Source organism: Scyliorhinus torazame, chromosome 7 (genome assembly GCF_047496885.1).
Source record: "Scyliorhinus torazame isolate Kashiwa2021f chromosome 7, sScyTor2.1, whole genome shotgun sequence".
NCBI lineage: Eukaryota > Metazoa > Chordata > Chondrichthyes > Carcharhiniformes > Scyliorhinidae > Scyliorhinus > Scyliorhinus torazame.
This window is the reverse complement of record NC_092713.1, coordinates 90,355,863-90,378,096: the sequence shown is the minus strand read 5'-3', so window position 1 is coordinate 90,378,096 and position 22,234 is coordinate 90,355,863. Positions and strand designations below refer to the sequence as shown.

At 48.4% G+C, this 22,234-nt stretch overlaps 1 protein-coding gene across 2 annotated transcripts in view; it reads right to left on the bottom strand.

Annotated features, from left to right (window-relative positions):
• negr1 (neuronal growth regulator 1) overlaps positions 1-22,234 on the bottom strand; it is a 1,009,857-nt gene that overhangs the window by 82,992 nt on the left and 904,631 nt on the right. For both annotated transcript variants that reach the window (XM_072511034.1, XM_072511035.1), the window contains exons 5-6: positions 19,196-19,316; positions 10,616-10,767 (exon numbers count right to left, since the gene is read on the bottom strand). In XM_072511034.1, coding sequence (XP_072367135.1) covers positions 10,616-10,767; positions 19,196-19,316 — 273 coding nt within the window. The remainder of the gene's footprint in view (positions 1-10,615; positions 10,768-19,195; positions 19,317-22,234) is intronic.

The window sequence follows — 22,234 nt, the reverse complement described above, 5'->3', positions numbered from 1 at the left end:
AATGGGTGGAGAGGTGTTTGGAGGTGCAGGGGTCACAGTTTTGGGAGATCGAAGGAGTGATCTCGGACCACACCGATCATGTGGTAGTTCTGGAGGTGGAGGTGGGGCTCCTAGGGGGCCTGTGTTAAACGTTGAGGGCAAAGGTGGAGGAGCAGGAGAATACCTCGAGAAGGCAGAACCTGTGAATTGTGGGCCTGCCTGAAGGAGTGGAAGGTGTGAGTGCCACGAGGTATATCTCGAAGATGCTGGCGGCAGAAGGGGTGCTAGAAAAGGCGCCTGAAGTGGACCGAGCGCATAGGTCCCTAAGGCAAAAGCCTAGAGCTGGGAAGCCGTGGGCGGTGATCGTGAGACTCCATAGATTTGTGGAGAAACAGAAGATTCTGCGAAGGGACAGGGAGAAGAGTACCTGCGACTGGGAGGGGAATAATGTCCGAATTTATCAGGACATCGGAGCCGACTTGGCAAAGCGGCAGGCAGGCTTCAACAAGGCCAAGGCGGTGCTGTACCGGCGGCAGATCAGGTTTGGGCCTCTACCTGGCAAAACTATGGGTGACGTTCGGATAATAGCTATTTCGAGACCCCAGAAGCGGCCGATGACTTCATTAAGGAGCATCAACTGGGGGAGAACTGAGCAGACAATGCTTGGGAACTGGGGTGCTGGCACTTTGTAATGGTCGGGAGCATGTTTGAAGTAGGGGTAAGGATTGGGGGATTTTCTTTTTTTGGGGAGGGAATTTGCTGTTTATTGTTGAGATTGTAAGGTATTGTAGGGGTGAAGAATTTGTGTGGGGATGTATGTTCCCATCCCCCCCCTCCTGTTTCCTGGGACTGTATATGTTTAACATTTGTTTGTTTGTTTTGGAGAAGGCTTCCTGGAGTTCAAGAGAAGTCCTTGTTTGGGTGGGGGTGGGTAAGGTCACTATTGTAAACCACTGTGTTCTGATATTAGAGGTCGTACGGTAGAACCTGCACTACAGGTTCACCTGTGGTCCCTGCATGCTAGCTCCGCCCAGGAGGCGGGTTAAAAATATGCGTGGCCTCCAGCTCGCAGCCATTTTGCCAGCTGCTGTGGGAGGCCACACATCTGATATGAATAAAGCCTCAGTTTGGATTCAACTCCGTCTCCAGTCAAATTGATCGGGCCTCAATTTATTAGTATCAGATTCAGAAGATCGACCTCCGCATTAAACCAGATCGACTGCAGCTGGGTCCACACGCAAGCGACTCCAGAAAGGACTTCCAGCACTGGCTAGCTTGTTTTGAAGCGTTAATCAACGCGGCGCCGACTCCTGTTCCAGAGGCTCAGAAGATCCAGATATTGTACTCCAGACTCAGCTCCAAAGTCTTCCCGCTGATCCAGGATGCGCCCAATTACGCTGATGCCATGACTCGACTCAAAGAAAACTATGAACAGAAGGCGAACACGCTCTTCGCCAGACACGCGCTCGCAACGTGTACTCAAATACCTGGTGAGTCAATCGAGGACTTTTGGAGGGCCCTGATCCCACTAGTTCAGGACTGTGACTGCCAGGACGTTACAGCTAAGGAGCACTCAGATCTCCTTATGCGGGACGCTTTTGTAACTGGGATTGGTTCTGATGTTATCAGGCAGCGGCTCCTAGAAGAGGCCACGCTCGACCTCGCAGAGACTAAAACACTAGAGCTCTCCATGACAGTCGCCCTGCGCAATGTCCGGTCCTACGCCCCCAACTGCGCTGCCCACTCCCCCTACGCTTCATGGGCCCCACATGCAGCCGCCCCAGCGGGGGCGCTACCCACCCAATATGCCTGCGTTACGCACCAGCCAGTGATCTCCGAGGGGCCCGATGCTATTTTTGCGGCCAGCAAAAACACCCCCACCAATGCTGTCCAGCCGGCGCTGCCCTTTGTAAGGCCTGCGGGAATAAGGGCCACTTCGCTGCGGTGTACCAGGCCCGCTGAGCGGCCGCAGTCGCCCCCATCACCCCCCCCCCGGTCACGGACAATGGGCGCCGCCATTCTCCTCTCCACCTCAGGCCATGTGCGACCAAAGGGCACCGCCACCTTCTCCCCCGCACAGCACGTGCGTTTCACGGGTACCGCCATCTTGCTCCACCCCTGCAACGTGTGTTCCATGGACGCCGCCTTTTGTAATACCCAGGATCTCCGGGCGCCGCCATCTTGTCCACTCCACAGCACATGGACACCAACGGTGTTCTAGGACCTCAACTCAACGGCCGCCTCACTACCCGACGATCAACCACGGCTCGCCTCCATGGCAATCGACCAGTCCCGACCACATAATCTGACCAACGCATCCACCAGCATGAAAGTCAACGACCATGTGACCTCCTGCCTACTGGACTCCGGGAGCACCGAAAGCTTTGTACACCCAAATACAGTAAGGTGCTGCTCCCTTAAGGTACACCCCACCAAACAAAGTATCTCTCTGGCCTCCGGATCCCATCGCGTAGCGTTCCGGGGGGTACTGCACGGTCACACTCACAGTCCAAGGCGTAGAGTTCCACAACTTTCGCCTCTACGTCGTCCCTAACCTCTGCGCTGCACTTATCCTCGGCCTGGACGTCCAGTGCAACCTCCAGAGCCTGACCCTTAAATTCGGCGGACCCTTACCACCCCTCACTGTGTGCGGCTTCGCGACCCTAAAGGTCGATGCCCCTTCCCTCTTTGCCACTCTAACTCCAGATTGCAAACCCGTTGCCACCAGGAGCAGATGGTACAGCACTCAGGATAAGGCCCAGTGGTTGCTTTGGGAGGGCGTCATCGAGGCCAGCAACAGCCCCTGGAGAGCTCAAGTGGTAGTGGTTAATTAAGTCTGGGGAGAAAAACCGAATGGTCGTGGACTACAGCCAGACCATAAACAGGTACACGCAGCTCGACGCGTACCCCCTCCCACGCATATCTGACATGGTTAACCAGATTGCACAGTACCGGGTCAACTCAACGGTGGACCCCATCCGTAAATCGGACCGGCCATACACTGCCTTCGAGGCAGACGGCCGGCTATATCACTTCCTTAGGGTCCCCTTCGGCGTCACCAATGGGGTTTTGGTCTTCCAAAGGGAGATGGACCGAATGGTCGACCGGTACGGCTTGCGGGCCATGTTTCCATACCTAAACAATGTGAGCATCTGCGGCCATGATCATCAGGACCATGAAGCCAACCTCGCTAAATTTCTCCGCACCGCCACTCTCCTCAACCTCACGTAATAAAGGAGAAGTGTGTGTTCTGCACAAACCGCTTAGCCATCCTCGGCTACGTGGTCCAGAACTGAGTTCTGGGGCCCAAACCCGACCGCATGAGCCCCCTCATGGAGCTCCCCCTCCCCGATTGCCCCAAGGCCCTCAAACGCTGCCTGGGGTTCTTCTCATATTACGCGCAGTGGGTCCCAAACTATGCGGACAAGCCCCGCCCACTCATACAATCCACTCATTTCCCCCTGACGGCCGAGGACCAACAGGCTTTCGCCCGGATCAGAGCTGATATTGCCAAAGCTGGAATGCACGCTGTAGACGAAACACTTCCTTTCCAAGTAGAAAGCGACGCATCGGACGCCGCTCTTGCTGCCACCCTCAATCAGGCAGGCAGGCCCGTGGCATTCTTTTCCCGCACCCTCCATGCCTCCGAAATTCGGCACTCATCCGTCGAAAAAGAGGCCCAGGCTATCGTTGAGGCTGTGTGACATTGGAGGCATTACCTGGCCGGCAGGAAATTCACTCTCCTCACTGACCAACGGTCGATAGCCTTCATGTTCAACAACACACAGCAGGGCAAGATCAAAAATGATAAAATCTTGCGGTGGAGAATCGAGCTCTCCACCTATAATCACGAGATTAAGTATCGCCCTGGCAAACTCAACGAGCCCCCTGACGCCCTATCCCGACGTACATGTGCCAGCGCACAAATAGACCGACTCTGGACCCTGCGCGACAGCCTTTGTCACCCAGCGGTCACTCGGTTGTACCATTTCATTAAGGCACAAAATTTGCCCTTCCTTGTCGAGGAAGTAAGGACAATCACCAAGGACTGCCAGGTCTGTGCGGAGTGCAAGCCGCACTTCTACCGGCCGGACCGCATGCACCTGGTGAAGGCCTCCCGCCCCTTTGAATGCCTCAGCGTAGATTTCAAAGGCCCCCTCCCCTCCTCCGATCGACACACATATTTCCTCAGTGTGATCGATGAATACGCCCGGTTTCCCTTCGCCAGCCGTGCCCCGACATGACGTCTGCCACCGTCATTAAAGCCCTTAATTCTATCTTCACTCTGTTCCGCTTCCCCGCCTACATCCACAGTGACAGGGTTCCTCATTCATGAGTGATGAGCTACATCAGTTCCTGCTCAGCAGGGGTATCGCCTCCAGCAGAACGACCAGCTACAACCCCCGGGGAAACGGACAGGTAGAAAGGGAGAATGGGACGGTAAGGTGGGCCGTCCAGCTGGCCATGTGGTCCAGAAATCTCCCGGCCTCCCGCTGGCAAGAGTTCCTCCCTGATGCACTACATTCCATTCGCTCATTACTCTGCGCCGCTACTAACAGTACACCACATGAACATCTTTTTGCCTTCCCCAGGAAGTCCACATCCGGGGTATCGCTCCCAACTTGGCTCACAGCTCCGGGAACCGTGCTTCTCCCATAAACATGTGCGGCTCCACAAGGCGGATCTGTTGGTGGAAAGGATGCACCTGCTCCACGCAAACCCACAGTACGCCTACATGGCGTTCCCCGACGGCTGCCAGGATACCATCTCCCTCAGGGACGTGGCACCAGCAGGTTCCACCCCCACACCACCCCCGTCACCCCTGGCGCCATCCTCCCCTCCCCTGCTGCCCCATCACACCTCCTAGGACCGTCCGTCCTCCCCCTGTCCACCCCCGTTGATGAAGAGGACATCAGCACGCTCCCGGAGTCAACTTCGACCACGACAGCACCAACATCGCCGTCACCACTTCGCCGATCTCAAAGGACCATCAAGGCGCCGGACCGGCTGAACCTTTGACCGGCCCGCCGGATGACCAGAGACATTTTTTTTTACTGCTCTGTAAATATTTAAAATTGCTAATTGTATATAGTTATCCAACCCTCCCGCCGGACTCAATTTTAATAGGGGGTGAATGTGGTAAACTACTGTGTTCTGAGATTAGAGGTTGTATGGTCGAACCTGCACTACAGGTTCACCTGGGCCCCTGCATGCTAGCTCCGCCCAGGAGGCGAGTTATAAATATGCGTGGCCTCCAGCTCACAGCCATTTCACCAGCTGTTGTGGGAGACCACACATCTGATACTAATAAAGCCTCAATTTGGATTCAACTTCGTCTCCAGTTAAATTGATCGTGCCTCAGTCACCTTCCTCCTTGAGCTGAGGAGTGGCTGGGATGGAAGGGGAGGTGCCTTTGAGCAGGGGCGGCCGTGCTAACAGGTAATGCTGATGAATGGAAGTGAGGTGGTGGGTCAGAAGGTCGATGGTGGGGGAGGGGGGGTGGAGGTTGTTGCAACGTGGCAAGGGATGAGAGATGACATGATCAGGGGCAGATAAAGGGGCTAGATGTAGAGTGGAATTAAAGGGGCGGGGGTAAGTGGCGAAGATGACAGGGGAGAGGGGATTGGAAGCGTAAGCCTCCGGTAAGGCTGGTAACGTGGAACGTCCGCAGACTGAATAGACCAGTTAAAAGGTCACGGGTGTTTGCGCACCTCAGGAGCCTGAAAGCAGGAGTGGTCTTTCTGCAGGAGACGCACCTCCGTGTGAAGGACCAGGTTAGGTTAAGGAAGGGGTGGGTTCGTCAGGTTTTTCACTCCAGGTTTGATTTGAAATTGTGGAGAGTGGCAATTTTAATGAGCAACAAAATGGGATTTGTGAGTGGGGTATTGGAAGGGGCATCAGTGGTAAATGTGTATGTCCCAAGCAGGAATGTGGCAACTAGGGGCTTTTCACAGTAATTGCATTGAAGCCTACTTGTGATAATAACTGATTATTATTATTGGGATGATGTGGGTTTTATGAGGTGGTTGCTGGCAGCGATCCTAGGTTTGGCCACGCACCAGTTGATCATGTGAGGAGATTTTAAGTGTGTCCTGGAGCCGAGGATGGATAGGTCGAGCCTAACTCGATAGGTAGGGTATGAATGGCAAGGGAACTGGGGGGTTATGGAGAGGATGGGTATGGTGGATCTATGGCATTTTAGAATCCAGCGGGGAGTATTCCCTCGTTTCACATGTCCATAAGGTGTATTTAAGGATTGATTACTTTGTAGTGAGTGGGGAGATTTTGGTTGGGGTGCAGGGGGCAGAGTATGCGGGGATAGTTATCTCGGACCATGCACCCCACTGTTTGGAGATTCGGTTCAGTATGGGACGACAGCAGAGGCCGGGGTAGAGGTTTGACTCGGGGTTGTTGGCGGATGGAGGTTTTTGTGATAAGGTGCGGGCGACGATTAAGGAAAATGTGGAGCTGAATCAGAATGGGGAGGTGTCGGTGGCCGTTTTCTGGGAAGCACTGAAGGCAGTGGTCTGAAGGAAATTATTTTGTTTAAGGTTCGTGCGGATAAGGGAAGGAGGGCGGAACACAACTTTCTTGTGAGCAAGATAGTGGAGGTGGGCAGGGAATATTCGAGGGTGCCCACCGTGGAGGGATTGGCGAAGAGGAAAAAGTTGCAGGGATAGTTTGACAGGCTGACAACGGGGAGGACGGTAGGGCAACTGCGTAGGGAAAGAGGGGTGCAATATGAGTATGGGGAGAAGGCGAAACGCATGCTGGTGCACCAACTGCGTGGCAGGCTGCGTCTAGGGAAATACTGAAGATACGGACTGGGGCTGGGGATGTGATGTTGGAGACAGGGTGATAAACGAGGCATTTAGGGAGTACTACCAGGAACTTTACGGGGCGGACCCGGGGGAGAGGAGGTGGACATGGGGCGGTTTCTGGACGAGCTTTTCTAAGAGGATGTAAGAAGCAAGGTGGTTAAAGGAGAACCAGTAGAGCATTTGAATTTCCGAAAGGCATTTGATAATGTGTCACACTAAAGGTTTCTGCATTAGATCGGAGCGTGTGGGTGAGATGTTAGCGTGGACAGAGGATTGACTAACTAACAGTAAACATTGAGTCTGGATATGTAGGTCATTTTCAGGCTGGCAAACTGTAATTAGTGGAGTGCCACAGGGCTCAATACTGGAGCCTCAACTATTTATATTAAATGTTAGCCTTTATTGTATGAGGGCATAGATTATAAAGGTAGGGAAGTCTTGCTGCAGTTCAAAAGGACAATGGTGAGACCGCACCTGTTGTACAATTTTTGCCTCCTTGCTTAAGGTATATACTTGCACAGGAAGTGGTTTAGAGAAGGGTTGGTACCTGAGATTAAGGGGTCATTTTTGTGAAAGTTTCATTGGAGTTTAGAAGAATGAAAGTTAATTGTATTGAAACATATATGATTTCAAGGGGGTTTAACAGAGTAGATACCGGGAGGATCTAGTGGAAGTCTAGAACGAGGAACTAGGAGGCATGGTTTACAAATAAGGATCTCCCATTTAGGACAGGGATGATGGGGCATTCCTTCTCTCAGCCGGTCATTCGTCTTTTGAATTCTCTTCCATTGAATACATTTGAGATTGGGTCATTGAATATATTTAAGGACAAGTTATACAGATCTGTGATCAACAAGGGAGTCAAAGGTTATGGGGGCCATTGCAGGAAAGTGGAACTAAAGCCATCAATCAGCTTAGCCATGATCTTATTAAATGGCAAAACAGATTCAATGGGCTGAATGGCCGACTTCTGCTCATATTTCTTAATTCCTTAAAGTGCCAGACGTTGCACCTGCTTTTCCACTGAAGGACTACTAATATTTTGGCTGCGCTTCATACCAACATTTCTCATCATCTCAATGCAGTGGGGATAGACGACTGGAGGATTTCCTGGTGCTGCTGGGTTTGGAAAAAACTACCTCTGTTGGTCCACGATACACAGTATCATGGAGAAGCTCTGGTAGCTTGTCTTTGTTCCAAGCCCTAGCATCCAGACAACCTTGGAGTGTGATCACATGGCCTCCACTGGTTTGTACAACGCTTTTCATGATCAGTGGGCAACACAGGACATTGTTTGGCTCATCAGTGATGAGGACCAAATGTAATGTTCCATGCATGAAATTTTAATTTGATTGAGCCGCTTGTTTTGTGTCACTGATGTCCTTTTCTTGAGAAGGACACTTGCAGAGGTATTTGTTTTGCTGATGTTGGGCTCGCAACTAGTGTCATATTATTGGCCCACTTACAAAATAGAACCAAACATCTCCAATTTATGTTTGTTCATAATGAAGGGAAGTAATGCTCAGCAGGACCTCTGTAGCCATCTGGGGTGGCCACTTACAACACAAAATATGGACATTCGCAAAGCCCAACGGGAAATATGGACAATGTAAGATTCAGGCAGGCACAGAGCCTGAATGTATATTTGTGAGCAAAGAATCCAGACAGCATCGAAACCCCCAACCAATTAGCATTTTAATGGCCCATCTCCATAAGACAAAGGATTGATACGCAGGTAACCGATACAAGCCCAGACATTTCGACGCCACTCCCTGTACTCTGGAAGCGTAAACAACAGGGTCAATGACCGCTTAGGACATGCCCAGCCATCAAGGCACCCGCCCCTTTATTGGCTCAGATCGAAGGCAGTGATCGGGAACTGCCTAATTAGTGGGGTCCAAACCTAAGGACCGCCCAAGAGAGCACAAAACTCCACAAGGATGAAGAGAGACGCTGCCATGTGTTCGATCTCTTTTTGACCTGGCGCACCGACAACGTCCACCTACAATTGCAGCACCACCAGAAGCAGGTTCAAGTTCAATGCTCGCTACCAGACGGATGAGCCCAGCTGAGCAGCAGTTACTTCTCCAGACCCAGTAGATCCAGATTCGAACAAAGGCCACTGTTCCTCTGACCTAAGCCGGGTGCCTGAAGTTAAGTACAGGTTGTCATAGTTGTTAGGTGTAGTTTAACTAGTGGTGTTTATGTTGCATGTGTAAGATAATCTTGTGTGTAAATAAAGTACCATGGATCTTGAACTAACTAACTGGTTGTTTGGCTCTTTGATCGATACCCGGTTGAATCTTGTGGCGGTATCATTTGATACCTGGCGACTCTGAGAGCATATATTCATATCCATATAAAAGGGCAACCTTATCGACTGCCATATTTACAGTAGGTAAAAAAGGCAACACCTCCATCTACAATACTGCACAATTCACTGAGCATGGAAATTATCCTCAATAGCACACAGGATGCTTAAAGCATTAATATTACCAGTCAGCATATTTACTCAACAGAATGTTGACATTTCTGAATACTTCACTAAAAAATTAAACTTAATTACAGTACTCCATTTGTTACTTTAGACTGCAGCCATGGGAGGACCATGGTGTAAAGATATTAAAAATATTACTATTAAGCTAAACTTTGCCCTCAAGAGGTTAAATTCACAGCCTTGCCCGGCTGGCAGGTGTACATAAGATTTCAGATAGGATGTCTAGAGACAATGACAAGATAATTTGATATTTGAGCAACCATCCGCCCTTATTGCTGTGCAACAATTCTATTCATTTAAATTTGAACATGCTGCCAAGTTAGGCTAATGGGTTATACTCTTGGGGAGGAAGGGTAGTCAATTTTGATAAAAAGCTAACATTGCAATCAGGCTTTTAAAAATGAAACTGAGACCCTATGAAGGCTTGATGCAGTGAAACGGTTTTTTGAAGGTTGTAAAGAATGGAGACAACAGGAAGATGAGGATCTATCCTTGGCTCCAGGAGAAACCGCAGAGGAGTTATTGGGGGAGAATCTTGATGTTTGTCTGAAGAAGGCATCTTTAACAGATTGAATATTTTCTTTACCCTCCTCCCCTTCCAAATTCATCTCTAATTCTGTTTCTGAAACAACAATGTCTAGTGATACCATGTGTACAGATTATGTCATTATGTGAACACAGCATTATTCTCCCAGGCCATCTACTAGCTGCATGCTAGATTCAGCAATTACTCTCTGGCCATAAAATAGCTTGAGTCCACAGCAGGAATGGAAACCCCGATGAAGACATAAAGAGTACAGCTTTTAAACAGACCTGAGGAGATTTTGAATTTGAACATGTGAATCATCCAATTAACTCCTCACCCATTTATTTTTTTGAATCATGTTTGGGTATGATACAGAATAAGAATAAAATGGTTTAGTTTTTTTTCCTTTCCAATTTACTTGGCTTCTTCCTGTAACTGATCATTCATGCTGGGATGTATGGGTAGTGGGTGGGTTTTGGGGGTGGGGCTGGGGCGGGAGAGGGGATACAATCCTGAAGCACTGACTGGCCATTCCTCATGTGCGAGTCTGGATATTAAGCCTAAGCTGCTGGAGATATCACATTTATTGATTAATCCATTAGGGAGCTGTGCTTATTTAATTGGTAAATTAAATAAAGGGAGAATGGTTAACTGGAACTACATAGATAGATCTTGACAGAAACATTGAAATACAATAACATTTGTGAAACAAAACAGAAAGCTCACAAATGTAGCTCTTTTCTGTCCATTCATTTTGAAATACGAAATGCAGGAATATTTCACAAGACTTACCGTGTAGAAAATGACTGGCACTACTTGTCCCTAGTTTATTAACAGCCACACATGTGTAGTTGCCATAGTGATCCTCTGTGATGTTGGTAACAGTGAGAATAGATCTGGTACTGAAGTTCTTGATTTGAATCCCCTGTCTGCCAGAGGCCAACCTAATGGATTGACAGAAACAAATAAGGTGATTAAAAAAACCATGCACTGGATAGCAAACTATGTAGGACTGAAGTTATTGCACATTCGTGCTAAAAACAACATTATATTTAAGAAGTGTGGGGGTTGGGGGTGAAAGCATTGTACAATGAGACAGACCCAAAATCCTCAAGTAAATTGATGCAGCTCCTGCTAGTATCTAGCATATACCTCCAGGGAACAGCAAAAACACAAAACAGAACTTCTACTGAGTGAATGTAATGTGACTTTTGCAAAAATTAAAAGTTTTAAAATTCCATATATTGTTTATTATCTTTGACATGAAATTTCCTCCCAGTTATTAGAAATGTATGTTATTTTTCAATTCCACAAAGCCCAGACTTTGTATGATTCAGATTTTATGGGCGCGGTTCTCCCAGCATCTGCGCCGGGCCGGAGAATCGCCGCAACCGCGCCACGCCGCGTGATTCTCCGAGGAGCGGCGAATCGTGCCATTTGCGCCGGCGTGTTTGGCGCGGCGCCGGGCCGCTGTACGAGGCAGGGCCGTCAATTCGCCGGCCCAGATGGGCCGAGCGGCCACGCGGGAAAAGCAGAGTCCCGCCGGCGCCGTCCACACCTGGTTGCTGCCGGCAGGAACTCTGCGTGTCATGGGGGGCCTTTGATGGGGTCTCGCCCGCAATTGGGGCCCACCGATCGGCGGGCCGGCCTCTCCCCCAGGGCCTACTTTGTTGCGTGTCCGGCCCCAGAACCCCTGCGCCATGTTGCGTTGGGGCTGGCACGTTCCTTAAAGCCATCGCGCATACAGCCACACATGTCGCGGGTTGACGCTGCCCCCAGTGCGTGCCAGGAAGTGAGGCTGGAGCTGCGTGAACCGCTCCAGCGGCGTGCTGGCCCCCTGTGGGGGCCAGAATAGCTAGTGCCCGCACCCGTTTCGCGCCGTCGTGAAATGCGACGGTGTTCACGACGGCACGGACACTCTGTCCCGCGATCTGAGAATCGCGCCCAATATTCCTTTTGAAATTGGACTCAGATTTACTTAGTGGAATTAAAACTCATGATCTGAAATTGTTGAACTCAATGTTGAGCCTGGAAGTCTGTAAAGGGCCTAATTGAAAAGTGAGGGGCTGTTCCTCAAGCTTACATTGAGCTTCATTACATAGGAAAAGAGAAAATCTCCAAAAGCTGAAAATACACAGGGCGGGACTTTTCCCCCGGAGAGATGTGCAGTTGTGGGTCGGAAAAGCAGAACGTTTCCCGCTGGCCGGAATGGTAGGTTTCTGTGACAGCTTGCACACTTTTCAGCTCATTAAACATGCATGAACAGGAAGCACATCGGATCCTATGGTGGGATGGGCTGCAATTTGGCTGCCCTGCTGTGACCTCATTGGATCATCTTTCTGTGCGCTATATTTAAACCACATCCGTCACTGACTGCAGACCAGGACTGGTGGAAGACAGTGATGGCCTCCAAAGGAAAGAGACGGAGATCTCCCAGGTTCAGCAACAATGAACTGATATGACTTCTGGATGTGGTTGTGGCACACTGTATTATAATCATAAAATCATTGTCCTTTACCCCAGTGATGGGAGACGGAAGTCCACCAAACACACCACTCCAGCTTGGGAGGAGGTGAGCAGCATGGCCAACACCAACTCAGCAGAGAAGAACTTTGCTATATAGTGCAGAAAAAGTTTGAATGATCTTATCAGCACAGCCAGGGTAAGTCAACCTTTTCCTCAATCTCAACTCTCACTCTTAAAAGCCATCAGACATCCGCAGGGTTACAGTCCACAGGGATCTCGCACACCACCAGCACAAGAGACATCACCACTGATTCCCTCACACACACGTTGACATCATCATCTCTTCTCACATCAGTGCAGCTTTCATCCTCAGCCCTCACACAGATCCACTCAGCACCGAGAGAGGGCAGGAATCCTTCTCATCAACCTTGGCAGCCATCCTTCCCAAGTCTGTCCATTTGTATCCATGCAGGAGAAGCCCACCCACAAGAAGAAGGGAGAGATCCCAGACCGCGGGGGGTTGTCTGAGCCCAGGCCCTTCACTCAGTTTGTAGAGCACGTGACAGAGTTGGCTGGCGGGGACCAGCACCATGCTTGTGCCCAGGGTGAGACCTGCTCTCCTAAGCAAGTGAGGACCCATCACCAGCTCATAATTCACCCCAAAAAACAGTGAGTGCCTTTGTAATGTTGATTACTATGCAACAAATCACTAATTATATTTTCCATTTTTGATAGGCACCAGTGGGAAACTGAAGAAACCCACTGGTAGGCAACATCTCAGTCCCAGCCCATCTCAGATGAGGACCCGGAGGACACACTAAATGTAGTGCCATCACAGCATTCATCAGCACCCTCCATCAGTGCACAGGCACACACCTCGGTAGGCCCTCTAGAGCAGGCTCGGAATCATAACCTGGTGAGCACAGCACAGATTTTGGCCAACAGCAGGTGGAGGCAGAGACACCTAAGATTTCTGGCACTCAGAGGACTGGTGGAAGCCAGAATTCTGTTACGTCTGAGTCAGATGGTGAGCCTGTGCACTTGGCCCTAACACAGATGTAGGGGCTGCATTGAAAAACACAAGAATATCCAGCAAGGTTGTCAGATGTGGTCAACAGATTACAATGGACAATGGAGGAATCTGTCTGCCTCCGGTCTGGTTGGGGCTGGTTTAGCACAGGACTAAATAGCTGGCTTTAAAAGCAGACCAAGGCAGGCCAGCAGCGCGGGTTCAATTCCTGTACCAGCCTCCCCGAACAGGCACCGGAATGTGGCGACGAGGGGCTTTTCACAGTAACTTCATTTGAAGCCTACTTGTGACAATAAGCGAATTTCATTTCATTTGCATTTTCATTTCATTTGCATTTCATTTCTGAGGTCACTCTGCTGACATGCCAGTACTTTTGAGGTTGACACTGGCAGGACGGCAACTGCCATGGAAACATTGGCCCAAGACACTAGGGCCTGAAATGCGTTTGTAGGTGCCCTCCATTGCTGCCGGCATAGGTGGGGTCCATTGTGGCTAAGCAAGAGGGGGACGGGGCACCTCAACCTCATTCCAGGTGGACCTTCTCTTCAAGGAGACAGCCAGGGATCCATAGGGACAAGGGCCAGCAGCTGGACAACTTGGGGCCATCCACTCAAATGGCTCTAAAAGAGTCCAGCCGATCCCAATCCCCTCTGGCTGTAACCCCATCTGCAAGTCCAAAGATCAGGAAGAGTACACCTGCCGCAAGCAGGCCAGGGGCCACCTGGTCACGACTCCCCAGAGGACACCGCCAAGGTCACAGGGCGCAGCAGTCAGCAGGCTGCCTCCACCTCTGCTGTCAATGGCAGGGGTGCACCAAGGCACAGCCGTAGGGTTAGAAAAATTAAGAAGTCTTTTCACTCCACAGTGAGGTAGGCGGAATATTTGGCTGTGTTATATCTGACCATGCTCCGCACTTGGTAGACCTAGTGTCGGAGACAGGCCGGACGCAGTGCAATGGATGGAGGTTTGATGTAGGGCTTTTGTTGGATATGGAGTTTTGAGAGTTATAGGTGAATATGTGGAGTTCAAAGAGAATGGAATGGTCTTGCCCTCAATTCAGTCGGAGGTGTTAAAGGTGCTAATTGGAGGGGGAATCATATCATGTAGGGCGCACGTGGATGGGAGACGAGGAAGGAGCGCCAGAAGTTAGTTGATGAGATCTTGGAAGTGAACCGTAGGCACGCAAGTGCCCCAACTCACAAACTCTTGGCCTGCAGGAAAAAGCTGCAGATGCAGTTTGACCTGCTGTCTATGCATAGGGTGGTGTGCCAGCCGAGGCGGTTGAGGGAGGTGGCATATGAATATGGGGAGAAGGCCAGCCATCTCTTGGTTCACCAGCTAAGGCGGCAGGTGACTTCTAGGGAGGTTATCCAGGTTAGGAATTCGGAGGGCAGACTGGTTTCCGCGCAGGACAAGATAAATGGGGCATTTTGAGCCTTTTATAAGAGGTTTTATAGGTCGAAGCCACCAGAGGACGAGTTGGGAATGGCAGGGATTTTAGAAGGCCTGGAGTTCCCCAAGGTGTGGGAAGAATTGTAGAAAGGGCTGGAAGCGGTGTTCTGTCTAGAGGAGGTATGAACAGCATTGGGACAGATGCAGATGGGGAAGGCAATGGGGAAGGCACTGGGGCTGGATGGGATTATCCCGGTGGAATTTTACAAGAAGTTTGTGGACTAGCTGATTCCGTTATTGATGGAGATGACTCTCCCTGAGACGCTTGGGCAAGTTTCCATCTCCCTTCTCCTGAAAAAGAATATGGATCCTGCAGAATGCAGGTTGTATCACCTGATTTCATTCCTTAATGTAAAAGCTATTGGCTGAGGTTCTAGCACTGAGGGTGGAACCCTGTCTCCCAGAGGTAGTTGGGGAAGACCAGGTGGGATTTGAAAAGGGCCGAAAATTGTCATCCAATGTGAGACAACTGCTGAATATGGTTCTTACCCCAGCGGTCCCGGCCCCACACGGCGTCAATAACAATGGCATGACGTGATAGAATCATAGAATAGAATCATAGAAGTTTACAGCATGGAAACAGGCCCTTCGGCCCAACCAGTCCATGCCGCCCAGTTTTTACCATTAAGCTAGTCCCAGTTGCCCGCACTTGGCCCATAACCCTCTATACCCATCTTACCCATGTAACTATCTAAATGCTTTTTAAAAGACACAATTGTACCCGCCTCTACTACTACCTCTGGCAGCCCATTCCAGACACTCACTACCCTCTGAGTGAAGAAATTGCCCCTCTGGGCCCTTCTGAATCTCTCCCCTCTTACTTTAAACCTATGCACTCTAGTTTTAGACTCCCCTACCTTTGGGAAAAGATGTTGACTATCTACCTTATCTATGCCCCTCATTATTTTATAGACCTCTATAAGATCACCCCTAAGCCTCCTACGCTCCAGGGAAAAAAGTCCCAGTCTATCCAGCCTCTCCTTATAACTCAAACCATCAAGTCCCGGCAACATCCTAGTAAATCTTTTCTGCATTCTTTCCAGTTTAATAATATCCTTTCTATAATAGGGTGACCAGAACTGCACACAGTATTCCAAATGTGGCCGTACCAATGTCTTGTACAACTTCAACAAGACGTCCCAACTCCTGTATTCAATGTTCTGACCAATGAAACCAAGCATGCCGAATGCCTTCTTCACCATCCTGTCCACCTGCGACTCCACCTTCAAGGAGCTATGAACCTGTACTCCTAGATCTCTTTGTTCTATAACTCTCCCAAACGCCATACCATTAACTGAGTAGGTCCTGGCCTGATTCGATCTGCCAAAATGCATCACCTCACATTTATCTAAATTAAACTCCATCTGCCATTCGTCGGCCCACTGGCCTAATTGATCAAGATCCCGTTGCAATCCTAGATAACCTTCTTCACTATCCACTGTACCACCAATCTTGGTGTCATCTGCAAACTTACTAACCATGCCTCCTAAATTCTCATCCAAATCATTAATATAAATCACAAATAACAGTGGACCCAGCACCGATCCCTGAGGCACACCACTGGTCACAGGCCTCCAGTTTGAAAAACAACCCTCTACAACCACCCTCTGCCTTCTGTCGTCCTGCCAATTTTGAATCCAATTGGCAACCTCACCCTGGATCCCGTGAGCTTTAACCTTCTGCAACAACCTACCATGCAGTACCTTGTGAAAGGCTTTGCTAAAGTCCATGTAGACAACGTCTACTGCACTGCCCTCATCTACCTTCTTGGTCACCCCCTCAAAAAACTCAATCAAATTTGTGAGACATGATTTTCCACGTACAAAGCCATGCTGACTGCCCCGAATCAGTCCTTGCCTCTCTAAATGCTTGTAGATCCTGTCTCTCAGAATACCTTCTAGCAACTTACCTACTACAGACGTTAGGCTCACCGGTCTGTAGTTCCCAGGCTTTTCCCTGCTGCCCTTCTTAAACAAGGGCACAACATTCGCCACTCTCCAATCTTCAGGCACCTCACCTGTGGCTGCCGATGATTCAAATATCTCTGTTAGGGGACCCGCAATTTCCTCCCTAGCCTCCCACAACATCCTGGGATACATTTCATCAGGTCCCGGGGATTTATCTACCTTGATGCGCTTTAAGACTTCCAGCACCTCCTCCTCTGTAATATGCACACTTCTCAAGTCATCACTATTTATTTCCCTTAGTTTCCTAACATCCATGCCTTTCTCCACCGTGAATACCGATGAGAAATATTCATTCAGGATCTCACCCAACTCTTGTGGCTCTGCACATAGATGTCCTTGTTGATCCTTAAGAGGCCCTACACTGTCCCTAGTTACTCTTTTCCCCTTTATGTATCTGTAGAATCTCTTTGGATTCTCCCTTGCATTATTTGCCAAAGCAATTTCATGTCCCCTTTTTGCCCTCCTGATTTCCCTCTTAACTCTATTTCGACAATCTCTATACTCTTCAAGGGATCCACTTGATCCCAGTTGCTTATGTACGTCATATGCCTCCTTCTTCTTTTTGACCAGAGTCTCAATATCTCGAGTCATCCAGGGTTCCCTACTTCTACCAGCCTTGCCCTTCACTCTAAAGGGAATGTGCTTACCCTGCACCCTGGTTAACACATTTTTAAAAGCCTCCCATTTACCAGCCGTCCCTTTGCCTGCCAACAGTCTCCCCCAATCTACCTCTGAAAGTTCCTGTCTGATACCATCAAAATTGGCCTTGCCCCAATTAAGAATTTTAACTCTTGGGCCAGACCTATCATTCTCCATAGCTATCTTAAAACTAATGGAGTTATGGTCAATTGTCCCAAAGTGATCCCTCACTAGCACTTCTGTCACTTGCCCTTCCTTATTTCCCAAGACGAGGTCAAGTTTTGCCCCCTCTCTAGTCGGTCCATCCACATACTGAATGAGAAATTCCTCCTGAATACATTGAACAAATTTCCCTCCATCCAAGCCCCTAATGCTATGGCTGTCCCAGTCAATGTTGGGAAAGTTAAAGTCCCCGACTACTACCACCCTCTTATTCTTGCAGCTATCTGTAATCTCCTTACATATTTGCTCCTCAATTTCCCGCTGACTATTTGGGGGCCTGTAGTACAGTCCTACCAAGGTGATCTCTCCCTTCTTATTTTTCAGTTCCACCCATATAGACTCAGTGGGCGAACCCTCGGATATATCCCCTCTAAGTTCTGCCGTGATGTTCTCCCTAATCAAAAACGCCACTCCCCCTCCTCTCTTAATCTCTTAGGTGATCTTTAATACGAATGTCCCTAATCCTGCAGTGCAGGAGGAGGTCATTCAGCCCATCAAGTCTGCACGGACCTTGGAAAAAGCAATCTATCAAAGCCCCGTAACCTTGTAACCCCACCTAACCTTTGGGCACTTAAGGGCGATTTAGCATGGCCAATACACCTAACCTGCACAACTTTGGACTGCGGGAGAAAACTGGAGCACCGGGAGAAAATCCATGCAGACATGTGGAAAAGGTGCAAACTCCACACAGACAGTCACCTGAGGCTGGAATTGAACCCAGGTCCCTGATGTTGTGAGACAGCAGTGCTAACCATTGTGCCACCGTGTTGCCCTAAATGGCTCGGAGATGAGTTCTGTTTACTCTTTCCATTATTAAGATTGAAAATTTGATTCTGTCCCTCTCCAGCCTGTTAAGAAGCTCATCAATGTGCTTAACAGGAAGTTAATTGGAGGTGCGTGGGCGGCCGACTCCAGTGCCCTCCTTTTCGAAATTCCAGCGCATCGTGGAGGTGTGGGATTAGGGGCTGGTTTAGCACAGTGGGCTAAACAGCTGTCTTGTAATGCAGAACAACGCCAGCAGCGCGGATGCAATTCCCGTACCGGCCTCCCTGAACAGGCTCCGGAATGTGGCAATTAGGGGCTTTTCACAGTAACTTCATTGAAGCCTACTTGTGACAATTAGCGATTATTATTATTATTAGTACTGACACACCATCCATGTACGCCATTTTCAGAGCACGCAAGCACCTCTGGCTCTATCACACCCTTAGCTACCTCTGTAACAGTAGATTTGGATACTTGAAGCTCGACTCCCTCCTCCATTTCTCATGTGTCCTTGCCTGCTGATTTTTCAGTCATTTTGGAGTCACAGATCAAAATATTTTTTTCCAGTTGCTGATGAACCTGCTTTATATTCCTCCCAGTTACTGTATTTCTAATGTAAATTATTGGTCTTTGGAATGTTTGGTGTTCAATAACACTTCAAATTTTAGCTTTGGGTATTATGATATTATAGTCACTTCTGTAGCAAATCAAACTGACAGTTTACCGTTATAACTGCTGACAACAGTCAATACCTTGTTTAACATAAGGCCCAAAATCAAAGATAATCAGAGAAAAAACTGAAATATGCTTTAGTTCGGAGTGTCAACCTACTTTTTGTCTCCTTTATACCATTCAAACGCTGCTGCAGGAACTGCTAAAGCCTCACATCGCAGCAATCCTCCTTTACCCAGTACCATCCCAGGACTCTTAATTTCCATTACTGCAGGAGGGTCTAGAACAGAAAACAATCACAGTATTAGCACAAAAGTCAGAAACAACTGGTAGAAAATAAAATTATTTTGCTATTATTTGTTATTTTGTGAAGTTGCATTGATCACTTTTGAATCTGCAGAGGTCTACAGGCCATTCTCTTTCATGGTTCATAGAAAATAATGAGGATTTCTCATGTAAAATAAACCCCATTGCTTTCATATCAAATTAAGGTAATTGTGATGTTCTTGTCGGATGGCCTGATTTATATTACAAGAACACTTGTAGCTAAAGCTATAAACAATTTATTAACATTAACTATGGGTCAAATATATACAAAGCAACAGATGAATAACAGTATGAACATGCACAAGCAACCTGTCTCCCAGCTCCCTAGTCAGTCTGAGGTCACCTGACTCTAACACTCACTTACAGACTAATGAGACTCTTAGTGGTCAGTCGGTGAATTACAACACAACCATGATATCACTACAGTAATCACGCATAATACACTGATAATGTTGCCTATCACATGGAAAAATTTATATGCAATTCATGCATAAAAGAATTACAAAGCCTATTATAGTTAATAATCAATTTGGAGTTTTATTTAATAATCTTGGACACGATTTAACGGAAATGAAACAGCATCCCGTGTCGAGCATGTTTAGCTGGGTGGTTCCAGGTGCTGGTAGCGCCGTGAATGACCCTGCAATCAAACGGGACTCTATTTCAATTCTGGGCCTCAGCGAGGAATCTCCTGAGAGTTACCGGCCTCGTCATGTCCCAAGTCGGGCGCGGCGAGGCAAATAGATCGTGCCCCTTATCTCTTAAGTGTTTCATGCCATTTCCTATAAGAACAACATAAGGTGGAACTCCCATTGATAGTACATGTTTTATTTCCTCAGGCACTGCCTACTCAGTTAACTTTGAAGTGTAATGTCTGTTGTTGTGATAAATACTGGAAAGGATTCTGAGAGATAGGATTTATGATTATTTAGAAAAACATAGTTTGATTAAAGATAGTCGGCATGGCTTTGTGAGGGGCAGGTCATGTCTCACAAGCCTCATTGAATTCTTTGAGGATGTAATGAGACACATTGATGAAGGTCGGGCAGTGGATGTGGTGTATATGGATTTCAGTATGGCATTTTATAATGTTCCTCATGGTAAGCTCATTCAGAAAGTCAGGGGGCATGGGATACAGGGAAATTTGGCTGGCTGGCCAAAAGAAGACAGCAAATGGTCATGGATAGAAAGGCCTGGAGGTCGGTGACCAGTGGTGTCCCTCAGGGATCTGTTCTGGGACCTCTGCTCTTTGTGCTTTTTATAAATGACTTGAATGAGGAAGTGGAAGGGTGGGTTAGTAAGTTTGCTGATGACACAAAGGTTGGTAAAGTTGTAGATAGTGTTGAGGGCTGTTGCGGGTTACAACAGGATATTGAAAGGGTGCAGAGCTGGGCTGAGAAGTGGCAGATGGAGTTCAACCTAGATGAATGTGAAGTGATTCATTTTGGAAGGCCGAATTTGAATGCTGAATACAGGGTTAAAGGCAGGATTATTGGAAGTGTAGAGGAACAGAGGGATCTTGGGGTACACGTACATAGATCCTTCAAAGTTGCCACCCAGGCTGATAGGGCTGTTAAGAAGGTGTATGGTGTGTTGGCTTTCATTAACAGAGGGATTGAGTTTAAAAGCCACGAGGTTTTGCTGCAGCTTTATAAAACCCTGGTTAGACCACACTTGGAATATTGTGTCCAGTTCTGGTCGCCTCATTATAGGAAGGATGTGAATGCTTTGGAGAGGGTGCAGAGGAGATTTACCAGGATGCTGCCTGGACTGGAGGGCATTTCTTATGAAGAAAAGTTGAGAGAGCTAGTGTTTTTCTCACTGGAGCGAAGAAGGCAGAGAGGTGACTTGATAGAGGTGTACAAGGTGATGAGAGGCATGGATAGAGTGGAGAGCGAGAGACTTTTCCCCAGGGCAGAAATAGCTGTCACGAGGGACATAATTTTAAGGTGATTGGAGGAAGGCATAGGGGAGATGTCAGAGGTAGTTTCTTTTCACAGAGAGTGGTGGGTGCGTGGAATGTACTGCCAGCGGAGGTGGTGGAGTCAGAGTCATTAGGGACATTTAAGCGACTCTTGGACAGGCACATGGACAGCAGTAAATGAAAGGGGTGCAGGTTAGGTTAGAATAAGTGGTCAGCACAACATCGTGGGCCGAAGGGCCTGTACTGTGCTGTTCTATTCTGTGTTCTATGTAAATACAGAAACCAATTTGTACACAGCAAGGCCCCACACCAGCAAGGTGATGAGTGACCAGATCATTTTGTTTTGATGATGCTGGTTCATAGACAAATAGTGCCAAGGATATCTTGAATAGTGCCATGGGATCCTGTACACCAACCTGAACAAAAGGATAGGGCCTAGATTAGTTATTCCCTAAAAGAGAACACTTCTGACGTTGTAGCCTTCCTTCGCCCTGAGATCAAAACTTGAAATCCAAATGGGCAATTATTTTGTTGAGGATGGTGTTCTGGTGTATGGAAATAAGCAGGATTTGCCAGTTCTGTACTAATGGGAGTTTGGCTAATGACTTCAAAAGGCTTAAGGTCGCATCTCAAAACATATTCATAATAGTGTATGATTTTCCTCTCCCGTCCGTATTGGAAAGGCTTGGCGGTGCTTGTGGAAAATATTGCGAGAAGGCCTTAGGTGCATTTCCAGGTGATGTAAGTGCAGGTCGCATTCATCCCCTCCCCTGTAAGTGGCAGGTCACATTTCCCACAGTTCAATGTCAGGTACGACATTATAATACATTAGCATATTGTCAGGCCTTACGCCACAATCATACCCCCACGTCAAATAATGCATCCATGGCAACGTGATGTAGAATGGCACAATGTATGACTGGTTTCAAAAGGCATACACTTGGGGA